Genomic DNA, 19538 nt, shown 5'->3' with positions numbered 1-19538 from the left:
TTAAACTGATGCTTGTTTCTTCCAACTCCAGGTAATGAACTGGTACATAAAGCTTCAGCTACACACTAGACACTGGTCAATCCTGAAACAGTTGATTAATTTTCATCCTAAAAATCAGACTGCCTTCTTTTAGATTAGGTTCTAGATGTTCCCAAATGCCCAACTGTTTATGCTGTCATCTTCTTCATTTTAGAAATATTCTTTTGATCACAAAAATAGAGAAATGGAAAAATGGATATAGGAAACATGCTACCAGCTGTCAGCTGGAGCAACATGCTAACATTTATACTGGTCCATATTCAGCTCAGGGATCACTGCACCAGGTCCTTTCACGCAAGACCACGTAATGTTACTCACACTGTACAGGACCTTTCTCAGCTGAGACCAGCAAGTGCTACTGAGTTTGACAAAGCAAACCCGCATTTTGCGTTTAACAGAAGAGCAGCCATGACCTGTGATGAGAGATATTATTTTCCATCTGGGATATTTCCAGCTCTTTGAAAAATGAAGCTTTAATGTTCTTATTGCAGAGAAGAATGAAAACAGAAGGGGACAGAAAGTCTACCAGTGCCACATCAACATACAGTAAATTATTACCCTATAAATAGTGTTATACATTACTTCTGTTAGAGGGCTCTTTCAAACATCAGGGAGCAGGAGAAAGAAAGAAAAAAAAAGTGATTTCTGCATTGCCCAAAACTAAATTGGAAAATGGTGTCGTAATATACATGACTGCAAGGACTCCAGTCTTGCTCTTTCAAGAACAAGACATACAAGTCCTCTGTGCCAAAATCAAGCCTTGTACGAAAGGTACAGTAGAGCAGGCCAAATTTTTTGCCAGTGGCATCTCTGCTGGAGCCGATGGAGCTATAGTCAATGTGAACAGGGTCATTTCACATAAGTTACATCTATTTCTCTAAATGTGGTGGCATTTTTCGCAGCTAGTGTGAATCAGCTACCACGGCGCATCCTGACACACTCCATGGCGAATTTAGACCCACTTCCACCCGCTATCCATGGTGATGATAAGCTGAAAATGCTCCCAGGCAACTGATTCTAGGCACTGACACAATTTCAACAAATTACTCCAGTTGCGTAAAGTAAAGCGTTTATACAAGTTTCACTTTCTACTATCTCAGAAAATCAGTTAAAATATTGCTAATGCAATTTATGTCTCAAGGATGCCTCCAAGTATATCCAGAATACAGTGCTTAGATGTTATCCCTTTAATTCCTTCTTGTATTATGATCAAATAATTTTGTCTGTTGTTACTTTAGAAGTCCTAGGTAGGTCACCTAGGAAATACTCCTCATCACCTTTATTTTATAAAGTCTGAGCTAAAAGGGTCAATGCTTTTAATCATATGCCATAAAATACATGAATATTCTACAATTCTGTAGTGTATCTAAACCACATCAGGCATTAGGAAAACTAATACATAGGAGAGTAGCAGGAATAAAAAAGGAATTAAACTTCTAAATTACCCTGGATTTGATAATTCTATTCAATGACTTAGGCTGATGTATTCTGTTCTTTGCATTTCAAAGAATAATTTAAAATGCAGCAGAATTGGTTTTCTATATCCTCTCCTCTTTCTCTTACAAAAATTCAGCCCAGCACCATAATAGATCTTGGTTCCATTGTTGTAATTCACTGTATTTTACACTATCATCTTAGGAATCTCATCTTCAGGCAGAAGAAAGGTGAATGAGTTTCCAGCAGTTAACAGCACACAATGGATTTAAACAAGTTCTCAGAACAAAAAGTTCTCCTCCAGGTGTAAGGCAGCCTTTCATTAACACCACCATCAAAAAGCTGCAGGTTGCAGAATTACTGAACCCTTATAAACTCAACCTTCTGCCTAGAAAGAGGATTAGTCATTCACTGCACTCAATTGCCCGACTTTTCTATTCTTCTCTGCTTCGGCTGCAGCTGCCCTTTCCAATGATATATGGCAGTGCTCCGATCTGGCACAGAGGCAGCAGAAGGACAATACAGGGAATGACTCTTGGAGACAGAGACACTTTGGAATTGACTTCTGGGTACTTTAATGAAACACAGAATAGGAAGTCTGCTTTGCAGATGGTTTGTTTTAGGGAATGAGAAGTTATTTCCCATAACAGCAATGCATTTGATCTTCTACAAGCCACCTAAAAGTCCCAATATTCTCACACATACATAGAAGCGACCTTCAGGTATTAACCGTATAAACATATGAATGATGGATGACCATGGTAACTTACAGTAAATTCATACATACATACATAATTCATACATGACTTTCTGTATTTGTACTAGAGTATTCTTAGGGTCTCCAACTCAGACTGGGCTTTATTATGATGGGTATATCAGAAATAGAGAGTTGTAAGCGACCAACCCTGGCATAAAGAGGGTAAAGTAGGGCAAAAAAGGGGCAACTCCTCAATAAGCTATGGACCAAAGTATCCCTGCATACCAGAAATTCAAGGAATACAAAAGCATAGTCACAGAAGTTCAAAAGGATATAGTTAATGTCTTGGAGGTAAAGCTACGGACTAGTATGACTATACTATTCTCATAGAAGCTTTAAGGCATGAGTGGAATTCAGTGCCAACTGAATATGCCCAACAGTTTGTCATTGCAAACATGAGATAAAACAATTATTCCATATTAAAATGACTGTGGGTAAGGATCCAGGACTAGAAAATTTAGCCCTCGGCACTGTTTAAATCTTGTGGCTATTGAGGAATACGGAACTTATGATATATAACTAAGATTGCAAGACCAGTTATGCCACAACAGCATGGATATATGAATTCACTACTAGGGTAGACATCAGCTCTGATGCAAGCTTTCCAGCCAAGTTGTGTTCTTCTGAATGCTGACTTCTCAAGATGGAAAGCAAATGCAGATGTTGTCATGAATAGCAATAGAGACACTTAACCAGTTGACTTAATTATCTGAATAGCAATCCAAATGAAAGCCTCAGACCTGTTCCAGTCAATAATTTCTACGTTATGCTAAACCAGTTTTTATAACCTTTATATCCTTTTTTAGTTTTTATATCCTTTTATAAACGTAAAGGCAAATAAAGTGGAGCAACATAATTTTGAGCAGGGGCATCCTTCCACAGCACCTGGCTACCTCCATGATGCCACAGCATGCTCCCCCAGCTCACTAAAATCAATGCAGATTGTGGGATTTAGTAACAGACTGGGCCCAAATTTCAGTTTTAGAGACATGTTCATTTTAAGTTGGGGAGCTGGGAGCAAGATGACATCAGGGAAAGCTCTTTTGTAAAGATAACCTGTCCTTTTACCAGAAAGTATTCTATACTGCATGTGTCATTTTAATTTAAGGTCTTGATGACAAGGTCCATGGATCTTGATTTTCTCACTTAAATTAAGTTTTTAACAAATCAGATTCAGTCCTGATTGTAAAGCTGTAGGACAAACATATAGGGCATCAGCAAGGAAAGTTTAAAAGAGGTAAGCGATATAACTGACATACACAGTTAACTTTCGTCCTAGGAACAGAGGCTGTAGGCCACTCTTGAATGTGAAAGTTAAAAATACCAAAGGAAACATTATGTTTCCAGAATACTAGATCTTTTCTAGTTATATTTCGAAGAATAGTTTGCCTGAAAAAAAAGTGAATGTAAAAAAAAGAATACTACCCAAAGAGTAATATGTTTTCCTTTAAAGATGTTACTGGCCTTCCAGGCTTTACAAAACCTTAGTCAACTTGAGCTTCTACTGTTTATAGAGGAAAGAAGCAACTAGGTAGGCCCTCTCTCTATTGCTCTTCTCAAAGAGAAAGGGGAAGAGCAAAAGTGAGACCAGGAGGGAGGTAAGGAGAGAGTATTCAACGTTTACAAAGCTAAGATTTAAAAGGATTATTTTAAAGACTGTCACTAAATGCTCTCATAACCAAGGTGCGGATTGCTCGTTTAATAGTCAGCAGAAATGATGTAGGTTGGATAGTCAACAAAAAAATCAGAAGACATAAATTTCAACATAATCTGTGATATCCATAAAATGCCAATTTTCGTTGAAAAATAGAACCTTTCTTCTGAAATCAAGCATGAGCCTCTTGCTAAATATGTCACATGAATGTTAATTTTAGACTGCTAAGAGCTCATCGATTTATACTTTCCAGTAATAACTTTTTAGCTATTTTTTAAAATATGGGGAAAGACAAATTAGTATCACGGATACTACACTATCTGGAATAAGAACACTGTTAAATAATGCATGCAACAAATTTTTATACAAGTTGTAATTAGATTTCTAAGATTACTTGATTATAGCCATTTCATAGCCGCTACTATTTTTAATTTTAATAATAATCTCAGTTAACTGGTGATCACTACCAGAGAAGCAACAAAAATGAGCTATAGTAAATCTTCATTCTTGCTAAAATATTACGTTTCCCAAATGATGGAGTAGATGACAAAATACAATTAACTTCCCAATGAGCTACAAAAAAAAGTCTGTTAAATCTATACTGTAATCCCAAAAATGTTGATGCAGTTGGGTTTGAGGGATGAGAAGTTTTTGATCAAAATGAAAAATGAGCTTGGCAATATCACAGTCTCCCTAAGAAAAAGTTTCTTTTGTATTTGCTATCAGATTTTTCTTCCAAACCTGCTCATGGAGATCTTGTATGATAACATTTGGGTCCCTTCCAGCTTTCTTTTTATACACTCTGTGGAAGTCTTAGGTCACCATTATTGATGCCACAACACTTGATGGTGATAATGACCTGTCACGTAGGTATTTGCCATGGTTGCAGAGGTTCAGTGAGATGAAGGCAACACTGCTTTGTGGTCATCTATGATACTCCAGGGCCTGGCACATGTCCAGGAGCTTTTGCACCTCCTTGGCAGCCCACGTGCCGGGCCATCCCATGTGATACTCCCCCGGGATCGGCTTCCTGGGAGCAGAGCCGAGGTGCTCGCTGAGGACTGAATGCAGAGCCCACGAGCTCCCTTTTCCCCTGCTTGCTTCCTGAGGCTGCTTTTCAGACTCTTCTTTAGAAATATATAATAAATTTAACCTTGCAATGTTTTGCCCTGATCAGGCCAAAAGCTACAAGTAAGCATTAGCAGCCTGCTTCTAAAAGAAATGTCTTACTCCAGTGTAATAAGGGTGCTTAAAACATGCTGAACCCGTGCATTTCCACTGCCTAAATCACCCCAGACACATTCTGCGTTTTCACAGCTTTGGGTCTTTTTCTTCCTGTTTCCTCTGTGTTTTTAAAAGAAATTCAAGTGCACATTTATAACAAAACCTAAGAACCGACATCATTTTTCTCTGGGAGGAGAGCTGATAACATTGCAGTGAAAGCCCAGCTAAGATAAAATTCATAGCTATGCTGTGTAGAAACTAAATTTTATCTTTTTTTCCTCTTCTGTAACACTTCCTAAGTTTAAACGAACATCTGCTCACTTGCTTATGTTGCCAAGATAAATATCTAGGAACAGAAATCAAACCCTATATTGTGGTAAAATAACACCAAGAAGGCAGTAAACAGGTGTGCATACATCCTATGGATCTCCTGCATCTCCAGCTCCTTCCACGTGTAGTCCAGTCCATAATCATCTCTAGATGAAGTAGGTAATGAAGCACTGAAATTCCCATTTTCTCACTTCCATCAGCAGAGCCTTGCTTTGATTTTGCTGGTGGCAATGCCAGTAGTGCCACACCAGACATCCCTCTGCTTTTCGGAACATCACAATTTGTGGATACCACCTTAAGAACATGAAAATGAGGTGCTTTTCCATAAGAACTTCTGTAAGAACATCACTATATATATACATATGTGTGTGTATATAGATATATGTTTTTGTTTGTTTGTTTGTTTTCTGGCAGTTCCTCAGAGATAGCAACTCGGTAATTATGGGGAAGGTAGAATGTGGAAAAAGGGATCATTGCAGGTGAAATGAAAACCTGATACAATGCAGCCTAAAATAAGAGGTTTTACCCTCTGGCCTACAGACATGCATGAAGATTTATTTTTCTCCCTTTCTTCTTCTTTTCAAGCAAAAATTGCTTTGAAAAAGAGAAAAGAGCAAACAAAAAAGCGTAAGAAACTCCTTAGGCAGCTCACAGGCCCCAGCAAGGCCACTGCCACGCTAAGCTCACACCGAACATGTCCAAAGGCCGGGCCGCTGCTGAGTGAAATTTCTGCCTGTGCTCTTTAAACAGCAGCACACTGAAAGTGAAACTCCCGGCACAGTGCTGCAGTGGCGAATGTAGATGAGGCTTTGGGCCATCCCAAAGCCTGAGGGAGGAGATGGAGCATTGGGAGGGTGTCTGGGGAGGAAAAACAGACTTTTCTGGTGACCGCTCTTTGCTGAAACCTTGCACAGAGACCTGTTTCCTTCTTCCCCTTTTCCATTTTGTGAGGGAAAAGGGAGCACTTGGCTGTGAGGCGAACCAGAAAGGTTCACTCTGCAGAGAATAAGTAATATAAAAAAATAAATAACAAAACAGATGAGCAAACCCAGCATGAATGCAAACTTGCAACAAAATGCAACTCAGATTCCTACTCTGAGTCTTCTCTGTTGAACCTGGCAGATTTGTCCACTCCCACGTGGAGAAGCTCGGTTTTCAGGCTATCGATTTTGAAGTGAGAACATTTATTTGCATGGCTCTGGGAGGAGAAACCAGGGCTGTAGGTTCCTTAAGTAGCAGTTTCTTGGCATAGTTCAGATGTAAGTGTACAACCTGTAAAGTAACGCTATCCAGTCTGGCCACCAGAAATAAAGCTGACTCGCTTGTCTAGACATTGACAATCCCTAAAGGAATGTGCATTTATAGGGGGAAAAGGCAACAAAACCCACATGAAAGCATAGCTCAGCGGGCTCTGGGTGCACCTTAAACCTCAAGCATATTACGTAACGCAGACTTAGCACTGCAACTGAAAATATTGACGCCTGGAGTCTAAAGCAGCACCGTGGGTTCAATGGCGCCATTTTCCCGCAGTACCTTTTGGCGTCTGGAAAGAAGGCTCTTCCCACTGCCCCCTGGCTATGCTTTATTTTTCTCTTTTTTCTCCCACTGAGGAATAGAAAGCATTTATTAAAACGTAAGCAGCAAACTTAATTAGAAATCATATTCCAAAGAGAACAACAACAAAAAAACACCCTCAGAAAAACAGAATATTCTTGCAGAAATATGCTGCATTTCTTTTACAAAGGTGAAAACAACAACAAATAATTACTGAAACAGCCGCTGCCCGAACTATTCTATATTTCAGAAATGCTACAGCTTTCTAGATAAAAATCAACACTAACTTCAAGAAAAGTATGCATTACCTCAGGAAAGGAAACTGAAGTTTCTAACTAGAAATTTCTTCTAACTTTCTTCTCTTGCTTCATATTATATTCCTTACCGGCTAGTATGATTTCTATTACCTATGCCAATTCTAATAAAATGAATTGTTATTTTTTGCACAGTTAATTTACCCCAATAACATATACTTGCAACATGTCTTGCCTCGTTTTGTAAACTAATAACAGAAATGTGCCCAGGTCAGGAGGTGCAAGAGATGGATCGAACTAAGGGCTAAGGGAGAGCTCGATCTGAAGCGAGATTCACATTAGGAACCTCAAGGAATATAGAAAAAGCATGTCTATGTTCTTCTGGAATAAGGGAAGTGCGGCTCTAGCAGAAAAATATACAGCACTACAAATAATTTAGATTCAACCTTCTGAAGCCTTATTCATATTTAAAAACTTCAAAACAATCAGTTTTTGAACAAGAAGTTTTTAACATTTTTCTTGAAAATACCAACAAACAACCATAAGTAGTTTTTTTTAATCTTCTTCCATTCATAATACCTAATCATACAATTGTTTATCAATTCAATTAAAAAGATAAAATTATTATATGCTCACATAGCAAGAGCTTTGTTATATTACCATAGTACATGATCACAGCACTTTTTTTTTTATTTGATGCTTAGCTGGTTTGTCTAAAAAGCTTAAATTAATACAAGTAACCCAACCTATCATCATTTGTACGCACTTCCAAAGCTAAAGGAAAAAAAATCAGCTGACATTATTTTAAAGTAGGAAAATATTTTTATCTCCTGGTAAATTTGCACCTCCTCTAATAAATGTCTCCATATTTCTTTTCAAATATGGGACTGCTTGTCTTTTCCCTCCTTAATATCACGCTTGCTTCTTCCACAAAACCAGCCAAAAAATAGAAGTCTGTTAGTTGGGGGTTGACTTAAACATGCAGCAAAGTAAATAATGCACTTCTGCAACACTCCTTTCCACCCAATTCTTCAGGCAGCATTTTGGATATAAATCGTTAAGCTAAACATGTCGAAGCAAAACTCAAGAGAGCTAATTTCATGCTATCCCGCCAAGCTGGCTTGAGGAAAACGAACTTTTTTTCCCTAGCTCAGGCATAGGGGAACCAAGTTTGCTACAGGTAAATGCACTTTTCTCCCCAGATCAGGCATGGGAGAGCCTCGTTTGCTGCCTTTGGATGGAAAGGTTGGCCACAAGGCAGCCCTGCACTATGGGGCCATCGCCGCTTGTCCAGTTTAAGTGTTGTCCCTCCTCTCCTGTCTGCTCCTTGCCAGGTCCTCATTCACTGCATGTTCCTTTTAGATGGTGACAGCAAAGGACACCTTTTTGCACCAGCTTAGACACCAAGCAAAGCATATTGTACAATAAGAGGAAAAAAATGAAGTCCTTGCTTACCATAAATTCCTGTTGAAATACAGGGGAATGCCTGTAAAACAAATGAAAGAAAAAAGTATCAGTGGAATTTCTGTTTTCTGAGCATTTTATTTTATTTTATTTTAATCAAAACCAAGTGTATTGTTAAGTGTCTGTTTTTCAACACCAGGAGATTGCACATTGTAGCCTTTGCTGTTACAGCACTGAACTCACAGGCGTTTTCGTGGCTGTACGTGAAACACTTACCATATGTTTTATTTGCTGCCCTGCTAATAAAGCTGCCATCTATCCCTCCCCTTGAGCTATCAGCAATGTTCGAACCCAGAATTGTTATTAAAATTTCCTTTTGAGTTAAAACTAGTGCCATGAGCCAGGAGAGTAGAAAGGAGTCTTATGCCTGGGTATGGTGGTAAAACAGCCTCACACACAGGTGAAATGTTGCCCTGTCCCATCTGCTCCTTGCCAGGACCTTGTTTGTAGCAGGTCCTTTTGCATGGTGACAGAGAAGGGGACCTTTCAGCACCAGCTTAGGCGCCAAGTAAAGTGTATCGTGCAAGGAAAGACAGCAAAGGAGGAAAAAAAAGACATTCTACTAGCATGAACAGTGATCTCTTTTTCTCCTAACTGTACGTTTCGTCCAGAGATTGGCATTTCAGTGAGTTGGGCTTGGCTTCTCACTGGAAGATGCAGGTGACAAGTGACAGCACGGTGGCCTCCCACCTCTGGACTCAGGGGAGCACCTGGAAGAAGAGCCTCCCAGCAGATCCCCTGGCAATGAGTCACCACCACGGTACAAAATAAGGGAATTCTTCCTTGTTTGATCACACAGGAAAGCATTACTCAAAGCTAATGCTTACTTCACATGTAACCAGGGAATTAATTAGGGGATGGTGATTAAGAAAGGAGAGGGCTAATGGAAAGAATATGTCCTCCCCTTCCCTCTGAACACACTTGAGTCAAATAAAGCGGGGCAGAATTACAGTCTCATTCCTGCTCACAACTGCTACAACTCACATCCCGAAAAATACTTAGCTTTTTAGTTTGTACCCAATAAATCACAGTGAATCAGCTCTTTAAGGAAATGAAGAATGGAACAGAAAAAGTGCATACAGTTACGGAGCTCAGGCTGAGGTGGCAACAGGCCCTGCAGCAATGAAAGAAAAAAAAAGAAAAAAAAAGAAAAAAAAAGAAGAAAAAAAAAAAGAGGCAGAAAGGATGGTTTCACCCAGACCTACAATGGATTTAAAAACTTGCCACTCTGGAAATTTCAGATGTTGAGAGGTGCCACTGCTCCCCATTCCAGTGTCTGGCTTCAGATTAGTGGCACGTGTCTTGCCTACTTCCCCTGGCCAGCGGCAACGAATAGCAGAGGAAATAATAGGTTCTTTAGCCCTCCGACACCTCCTTGTGTGGTGGCAGAGATTTGTCCACTGGTGGTCTTGGTTGCAGAGGCAGCTCCATGCCCCGCTTCGTGACACGTGGGCAAGGAGCACCCAGCCAACAGGAGATTCAAGCGAGATTGACCTCGTTGACACCCCGATGGCATCTCTAAGGTCCTGCCGAGATGGGCTGCTGCACTGGCCGCGATTCCTCCTCCCCTTCGCTTCCAGGGAAGAGGATGAGTGTCCTGCGTGTCTGGAATCGAACGACACATGTTTGGTCATTGCCTGTGGTCGCTGCTATTCACAGACTCCACTGCTCGGAGGTGCTTAGCCATCTTCACCCGGCAATTCTGGCGTTTTGCGCAACTGCTGTTTAATACACTTATTCTAAAATTACTGTGTGGACACATCATAATCACTGCCTTGTTTTCAGGTCCACTCTGGACCTGAGACACATTTGAAGGAAGCTGGAAGAGGGTGTAAAATCCCACCTAGCTCCTTCCAAAAACCCAGCTGTGGCCGTAACTTGGGTGAACTCTGCTCCCTCCCTCATTGAGGGATGATCGCTGCATAGACCCAGCAGATGTAATTTCATAGAATATGATGGCGCTTTTTTTCATTCAAGAAAGACCTATACCTGAGATCTCATATCAACTATGTTTCCTCTTGGCTCCAAGGGAGGCAATTTAGTCTAGATGCCAGGCTGAAATTACTGGCAGAGCAGTAATGGGCAACTCACAGCATGAAAACCAAGGCTGTATAATATTTGGCTTATGGACAAAAGATGTTAAGGTTTCTAACCTTTTCTGTGCATAATAATGTCTTAATTATATATTTGATTTCAATAAAAAAAATCAATTTTGCCACAGGAAACATTCATTCCTAATGCCACAACAAAATGTTTCTCATCTTTATTTATTGGAAGTGACTGCAATTTATTGACTAACCTTTAATTTCTTTGCTACTAAAATTGTGTTTGCTTTACTTGGGGGCTAATAAGAAGGGCTAACCTGACGACACTCCAAATGCATAAAACTCCAGAATAAAACACAAGTAACAAGAGCAACAACTTCATTCTGTGTTGCTGCCATCATCTAGAGGAGGAGGCCAAATTAAATCAGCTGTGGGAATACTTCAGGATTGGAATTGATTTAGTCCCTTCAGGAGAGGACATGGGCGCCCAGTCTCGTATTTTCTAATCCAACGTTTCCTTACTAAGACTACAGTTAGCGGTGCTAATTAGGATGAAATGTAATGCAGTATCATGAGGAAAATGTACAATAGCCACCATGCAGAGGCCAGCTTAGGCTCTCCGGCATTTCAATAAGAGGGGCTTGGGTATTTAAATACTTAAGGGCTGGTCTGCAGCAAGGAGCTCTCGTTCACACTAAGCTGCAAGGTATTAATGGGTACCTATTAGATGAACACAGTCGCTGTGACTACGTGGCCACATGCCTCCTACTGCTGTCCTCGTAATTGCTTCCACAAAGCAAAGACTCTCTTTAAATTAAGTGCTCAGCTTTCTGAGTGGGCCTCTGGTCATCACTGCTGCCACCACGGAGCCCCGCATAAATACGCTCCTTCCGGCACACTGTTAGATGCCGCAGACAAAAATAATACAAAATATAAATCGATGTATTGCATCAGCTCATGGTGGGGACTGTAATTAACATTCATGCTTGAAAGCCATTCCCTCATGCAACTTTCATTGCTGAATCTTCACAGAGTTCACAGACTCTTTTCAGAAAGTCCTTATTTTCACCAATTGAAATAGCTTTTAGTTAATTGTAAAACCATGTCAAAAGTTCTTAACATTTTGTGGTATAAGGTAGCTAAATGTGTTCCACACAAAACATTAACACTGGCTAAGCTTGTTGCCCCTTCATCTCCCTGTCCTTTTTCATAATCTGCAGAAATAAGCAGCCTTTAATCAGTTATGGTGAAACTTCAGCAGGTCAGTTCAAGGTGGCACCTGCCTCTCCTGCTCTTTGAATATGTGAGAATTCACACTTTCTCTTGTGAATGCCCCACAGTCCTGAGCCTTGCGAGGAGTTATCTGTTCAGATCCTCTTTGTGTAACCTTCTCCCTCTTCCAGCCACTGGAAGGTTGTCCTTGGTTTTGGCCTTTGTACTGCACTAGTGCAAGAGTATTTTCCATGATGGCCAAGAAGATGCTTGCAGTTATTTTACTTTATCTGTTTTTTAAAGACCAGAAATAACTAATCTGTCTTCCACTGTGAAATACTATCCCTATAGCTTCTTAGCAGCATTAAGAAACTGCAAAAACACAGAACCCAGACCAAACAAAGAGTCCAAAAAAAAAAAAAACTCCAAAATCCAAAGTGCCTAAACATTGTCCATACTGGATGCACAGAAACTTGAATCCTTGTTTCAAAAAGAAAATAGTGCCCCCCTCAGCCACTCAGAGAACCCAACCCAAAACTCAGGCAACTTTCTGGGTACCGAGGTGACTACTCTACCTTCGATGCTCTGTTGTAGGTGTTGCAGGTCATTGTTTTTAAAGCTGGAACCAAGCTTTTGTTTTTCAGCTTCATTTATACCAACATATTCCGGCTGGGATGAGCTCTTCTGAGGTTCAGGCATTCATGTCTTAAAAGGAGGACACTGAGCACCTTTGCAGATTGCTGGTCATATGCTGGGTGACTGCTTCATGCACTCAAGTGGCAGGTGAGTGGGCAGAGAGAAAATTGCTTGTTGAGAGCCTTGATGATCCTGTATTGCTGTGACAGCGGGGTGAAAGCTGGAGGGGCTCTGCAGAGGACTGCCGGGGAAGCTACCTGTGCTAGAATGAGCTCTGCTTTGTACAGTTAAAGTAGGACGTTGGGCACCTTAAATCCAATTTATGTTTCATAAAATTCACTCAGATAAATGTTTATAAAGACTGCAAAGAACTTCAGGGATTAACCAGTGTCCTGCTTTTCGTATCACTCTACTACCCCTATGACTTTTCACATACACCTAAACCAACATGTATTTATTGCTTAGATTTATTGCTTCTGATAGGAAAAAAGAAAAAGAAAGGCAATAAAGAGCTATAGCATATACATCATAGTGCTTTGAAGTGCTGTTACCACAACTGTAGTGCAATGCTATGAAACCTAAGTATCAGAAAAACCACAAAATACTTTATATGGTATCAAGGGTTAGTGAACAACTTGTTTTCATGAGAAGATTTTCTCATTTGAATCCAGATCTAGCAGGTGAGGAGATGGGAAGGCAAGAGAGCAGAGCAAGTTTTTCATTCAGAGCGTATGGTTGTGGTGCCACGAAGGCATGTAAGGGAATGTAAAAGACCTACACCAGGAAATGAAATGCATCTCTGTATGACTGGACATAAGGAGTTTTAATTTGCCCCCTTTTGTTGCAGACATGCATTTTGTAGTCCTTACAGAGGGCAGATACCCCTCTAAGTGTGGCTGCTGTTTGGAGCTAAACTGTGGTTGTCAATCTGGACTATGAAACGGCAGACAGATTATGGTCTTTGATGAGCTTATGGAGAACCGTTAAATTCTTTTAGTGCCCATACAAGATATTTAACCTTCAGCCGCACATGCTGCAAACCTCCTGTGATCATTTTGTCCTACAGCAAGCAGTGCTATTCCCATTCCTCTTCCCTGCCATAATTGTTAGTCTGCCTCAATTTAAGGTCTTCGAGTCACTATAATCTAAACCTAATCACAGGACCATGAACCTGAACACCAGCAATACCCATTCCTGCAGACCTGCCCAAGCTCCTTTTGCAAATGCGTTCCTTAGATGCTTTTTAAAATTATATACTTTATAAAGTTACATGACTCCAAAAAGTCTACAAAGCTATAAACTTTAGGGCCTACTGTACTATTTCTTGAACTGCATAGAATATTCATTAAGTAAACATTTAAGTATTTAAGGTAGAAGTAGCATTAAACACTGAAAGTTGTCTCCATTACCTATATTAAACTTGCAAAACCAAACCACTTCGTAAGCCTCCAAATAAAATACCATCCTCCCACCTTTTAGGAATCATTCCCACCTTTTAGGAATCAGAAAAATAAAATAAAAACTTTATGCTATCTGCCAGTCTTAATCTCCTGCCATGAGTATATTTGGTATATTTCTGAGCAGTAAATTTAATGAATAACAAATTTTGCAAGTAGCTATCATTCAAAGAAAACTTATTAATAGAAAATTCTAATGCAATTTCACATTCTGAAAATTGAGAGAAAAAAATAAATGGCAGAACTGAATATAAGAATGTTTAAACTCAGCTTTCATTACGGAACATATTATGTTTATTAATCTATCTTTAAAGAATACAAAAGTAGAAATTTCCACAGAGGTTGTGGGGGCTCCTTCTCTGCAGATCTCCAAAACCCGCCTGGATGCCACCCTGTGCCACAGGCTTTAGGTGTCCCTGCTTGAGCAGGGGGGTTGGACTAGATGATCTCTAGAGGTCCCTTCCAACCCTAAGCATTCTGTGATTCTGTGATTCTGTGATTTATTGACATAGAAAGGAATTTACTTAATAATATTCATTACTTGAAGAATACAACAAAATTCTAATTAAATAATTTTAAATTTGTTAGCTTTTAATAATTAAAATAATAGATAAATTAATTGCCTGGGAAAAGAATGAGACTGCAATTTGGTCAAATAATTTATTTGATTTCTGCAGATATAAATTCAGTTATGGGCATGACTGTTTTTTTTGTAAGTATTTCTGCATCTCGAGTGGGAATGAAAAGCTTATACAGGAACTAAAGACTAAGAGTTTGGCACACATTCTAAAAATAATAAAATATTTGTAATTAAAATTCCTCAGCAACTTAATAAAATTACGTGTTGTATAGAACTGTTACCTCTAAAAAAAGAAAGAGGGGTATGTGTTCACGCTTCAAGCAGAACCACAGAACAGCTGAGATTGTCAGAGGCCTCTGGACATTGTCTAGTCCAACTTCCTGGTCAAACTAGAGCAGGTTGCGTGGTGAGGTGTCCATTTGGGTTTGGAATATCTCCAATGACAGAGCATCTCCATAACGTCTTTGGAGAACCGATGCCAGTGTTTGGCCACCCTCATCATTTTTTTTTCTCCATCAGCTTTTGTAGTACCATAGAAGCTGGAATATTTGCTAGGTTTTTCCTTTACAGTCACCGAAGGATCAGTATTTTATCATGTTATGAATAAGAGGAGAATGCGTACGCAACTTCTTTTATAAGAACAACTCAAATATAGAGCTATTCATTACTTTTTTAAATGAAGGATACAAAATATATTTTGAAGACCAATAATACTTCAAAAAATAAAGGGTATATAAGAATTCCATATGTTAAGGGCCAGATATCTTCTTCACAGTAATGTCTGCACGTCTAACATATTTCTCTTCACAGTATCCTGCAAAGATGCCCTGACCTCACTTTGAAGCCTGTAACACGAAGAAAGAGGAAAGGCAGACCCAACTTCCACTCGGTTAAGACACCAAGAGTCTGGGGATAAGAGGGATCTTGGTGCAGCCTCCTATCTCCTTGGGCCAGCACTTTGTCACCCCACTGCACCTGGGGCTTGAGACATTATCCTCTCCCTAACCCTAGTCTTAATCTCCGGCATTGCCAGGGCCTGGTCCCACCAGATCCGCTGCTAGTCCAAGGGAAAAGGTTGTGGTAGGAGGAATCATGGTCTCTCCTTTGACATGCCCTTGGCACCCTCACTCCACCAGGGGCTCTAGGCTTTTTCTATCTCCTAACCCTAACCTGGGGATAATCTCTGGCAAGGGCAGACACCAATCTCACCATACACACTGAGGTCTGAAGTTCTCTCTACAATTAATAGAGATGTAAATTGTAAATTCAGCTCTTTCAGGTCAAATGAATTGCTCTCATGAGGGATCACTGACTATAGAGCAAAGCTAGATAGCTAAGCTAAATTTAGGTGAAATAAATCCCTCCCTAAGCACAGGAAATAATACAATTTTGCCAGAAAGCATAGCCAAGGAACTCTCTGTCTCTCGAGTCCTAACTACAGGGATATTCTTTCCTCTGATTCAGTACAAAATTGCTTCCAATATAAAATGATGGCCTTGAATTCCCCAGCCTCATGAAATCATCATCTCTGGTAGTCGGCCTCACAGGTGTAATGGCAGCAGGGAGCTTGCAGGAGTCCAGGAGAAGGAGCCCAGGAGAAGGCCTGTCTGGCACAGTACCTGCAACTAGCACTGAGCGGGCAAGCTCACACTCTCCGTTTCTCAAAAGGTTTAATGAAGAACAACCCAGCAGCCTAATTCTTGCATGTTATACTTGAGTCCAGGAGCACAGTTGTATAGTATTTTCAATGAAAACAAAAAGAAGTAAGAACCCACAAGGCTGTATTAATATGAAGATATTTGAAAGGAAATCCTTATCTGCATAAGTATTTACTGATTGCAGTGATAATGAATAGCTGCTTTGTGCTTAACATTAAGTTACTCTATCCTTACTGGTTCAACTAGGCCAAAAAACCCCCAAAATATACTTGAGTAAGAAGTACCCTTCTTACTGTGGTCTGATTCAGATCTGAGCCAACCTTGCAAGAAAGAGCCATTATATGACATTAACATAGTACTGAGATCATTCTGTGACAACTAAGAATAATGAGGTAAATTAAGGGCAGATGGAGGTTGAGGCTTTCCTCTAAATGTCCTTAATTTTGTAGGTTTTAGACATACTGTCTCCTGAACTTCAGTGCAATTTCACTTTTACTATCTGTGATATTTATAGCTTCCATTTACATAAGTAATATGTATTTTTTATGCAGGTCTAATAGTTCCAACTGCCATTGACATAGAAAATGAAAAAAATGCATGTCATTTTGACATGCAAAATGAAAAAAAAATATACCTTGTTGAGTAAAATACTGTTTTTATTTCTTTCCTGCCACCATAACCACTTTGATACAGTAGGCTACTGTCTTATATTTGGATTTCAACCTTTCCCATATTTCAAAAAAGCACCCAGGTGAAGAGGAGCAGGGCAGAGCAATTGATCTCCCCTAACCTGTAATGTCTGTGCTGCTCTGGTCCAGGGTGAGGGGCTGAAATGCATGTTTCTTTTTGAGAGAGACAAGAGACCCACTAATTGCCTTGAAGAACTACATGATGATGAAAGGTATGAGACAGGAGTAGACCTTGGGAAATGTCAAGGGAGATCACAGTGGAAATTGCCTTCTTTATCCAGAATAAATAACCTCAGTTGTGGATCACATTACTGTTATTCTATTGAGGAGGTCTGGTCACATAAATCATGACAAAGACAAGTGGAGGTTCTATTTAAAGACTAAGGAGGTTATTTGCATTTTTTAACTTATTGCCAGGGTTCCCAAATACAGGCTCTCCACCTATTTCTATGGCTATCATCCAGCTTCCTCAACGCAGTACTTTTCCCCTCCCTATTTATTTCATATTTATTTCATACTTATTTGCCCCCCTATTCTGCCTATCCTTCCCTTACAGCTGTGGCACATCTGCTTTGATATCCACCTTAAAGGTTTTTCCTAAGACCCTTTCTTGCCTTCAGCATTGCTAGAGCACTTGTGCTAGGAGCACAGCCACTCCTGGCACCTCAATAACTTCTGAGGCTTCACCTGAAGCTCCTCAGCTTCAATCTGGCTCTGATTCCTGCTGGCTTTCCTCTTTAAAACTGTTGTTGAGTGTCACAAATAAACAAGTTAGTTAAGCTGTGCCAGTGCTACCAACAAATGCCCCATCAATTTGGGACATCTGATTTCTGGTACACTGGATTGGTTCACAACATGGAAATCAACACTCTCAGAAAGAGGGTTTTAGGATAATCGGTGGCAACATGTGCAACTGGTACTCAGAAAATAAGGGGTCCTTGAGGAATCCCAATCTGGTTTGGAACATCCTGGCAGTCATTAACTCATTAACTCCAACAGTATTTCCACTAATTTCACTGATTGTGAATTATGCTTCACTTGGCTTTAGTAATGTGTCAGAATATTTCTCAATAGAACTTCAATGTCATCACAGGAAGGGCCATCAAACACATTAGAAAAGCAAATAAAAAACTAGAGAATATATTTTTTCTAGTCTCTTGCAGCTTTCATCCTCTTCCAGATATTTATTCTTTCTCTCACTAGCTGCTGTTGCAAAAATACAAGTTTGAGAATGTTAAATGGAAGTGTGACTTTAATTTTCCATGTCCTCCTGTCCAGAAACTTTTGTATCAGATTCAAATGACACTAAAACCCTTGTCAAAATCTTGCTGTTTTCAAATGCTTTGTATGGAAATATCTGGTGCACATATTTTTTAAATAGCAAAAGAAACAAGACAGAAGAAAAGGCAAAAAGATTTCTGTTTTTTTTTTTTTTTAATGCAAAACATATTCTTTTCCCAAAAGAATGATGAAAACTGCAGTGACTAATCATAGGAAAAATATAGCTATCACTTTGATTTCCCTATCTTTTCTGGTTGAGTTGCCCCCAGATACCCTTTCTTTTTTTTTTTTTTTTTTTAAAAAAAAGCATATTGGGATCCTTGCACTACTGCTGTGATTTTTTTTTTAAGGAGAGAGAGACATGAAAAGGTCTAAACCAGAGACTCCATTATTATTCAAGAAACGTTACATGAAACAATCATTTGCATTGCTAATACTTTATCATTCATGCAAACCATTTAGTGCGAGAGACAAAAGCAGTGTATGTATGTCTAAACAGCTATATATGTCAAATAGATATCAGTTCTAGAGAACAAACAGCAAAGAAAAAAAGCCATCAGACGGCGCAATGGAGAAAATGAATGAAATGAAGATCTTGCATCTATTGATGGTAATGTCTTATAAAAAGGTTTAAAAACTGGCTTTACAATTTCTTGCTTTCACATACTTTGAAGAGAATTATGAAATAACTGAAAGTTTGTATTGAGTGGAACCATAAGGACCATACAAAAGCAAAAAAAAAAAAAAGAAAATGTTAGTATTAAGGCCCCAGTTTTTCTTTCTGTCCTTTTTCCACACTCCCATTGATTTCAGTGAGAGACCAGGACATGCAATGACTCCAAAATGGGGATTTAATTGCTTGTCTTTTCAGCCTGCTGCAAAGATATCAACACTGAGAAATATCCATTTGTGCTAATGGGATCTGTACGGCAATGATACTTGCTTTTCTTCCTGAGAATATTCCCCTGGTTCTTGTTCTTCTAAGCTCTGCTTCAACAGAGTGCTTGTATTAAAATAGAGTTACAAAATTCATAACTAAAGTGCTGCAAACCATATTGTTTAATCTATGACTTTTCCTCTGACAAGTGTGAAAATGTGTGCAGTATGACAGAAGGTTTGCTGTAGTAATTGTGTGTTGTGATTGAACGATGGAGTAACAACCACAGAAATAACTGCCTTGCTGAAATTGCTGCAGAAGGTAAGTTCATCCTCTGTCTCCCTCAGCCCCTACCAGGACTCACTCATTCGTCCACCACGCACATCTGATGGA

The 19538-nt window shown here is 39.6% G+C and overlaps 1 protein-coding gene across 1 annotated transcript in view; it reads right to left on the bottom strand.

Annotated features, from left to right (window-relative positions):
- The window catches only part of MACROD2 (mono-ADP ribosylhydrolase 2), a 751315-nt gene that overhangs the window by 241928 nt on the left and 489849 nt on the right, over positions 1-19538 (bottom strand). The window contains exon 7 of the mRNA XM_088520560.1: positions 8702-8732. Coding sequence (XP_088376686.1) covers positions 8702-8732 — 31 coding nt within the window. The remainder of the gene's footprint in view (positions 1-8701; positions 8733-19538) is intronic.

This window comes from Tinamus guttatus, unplaced genomic scaffold (assembly GCF_059628265.1).
Source record: "Tinamus guttatus ecotype Peru unplaced genomic scaffold, ASM5962826v1 Tinamus_guttatus_pri_ptg000090l, whole genome shotgun sequence".
Lineage (NCBI taxonomy): Eukaryota > Metazoa > Chordata > Aves > Tinamiformes > Tinamidae > Tinamus > Tinamus guttatus.
Note: the sequence above shows the minus strand (reverse complement) of the source record. Positions and strands in the feature narration are given on the sequence as shown.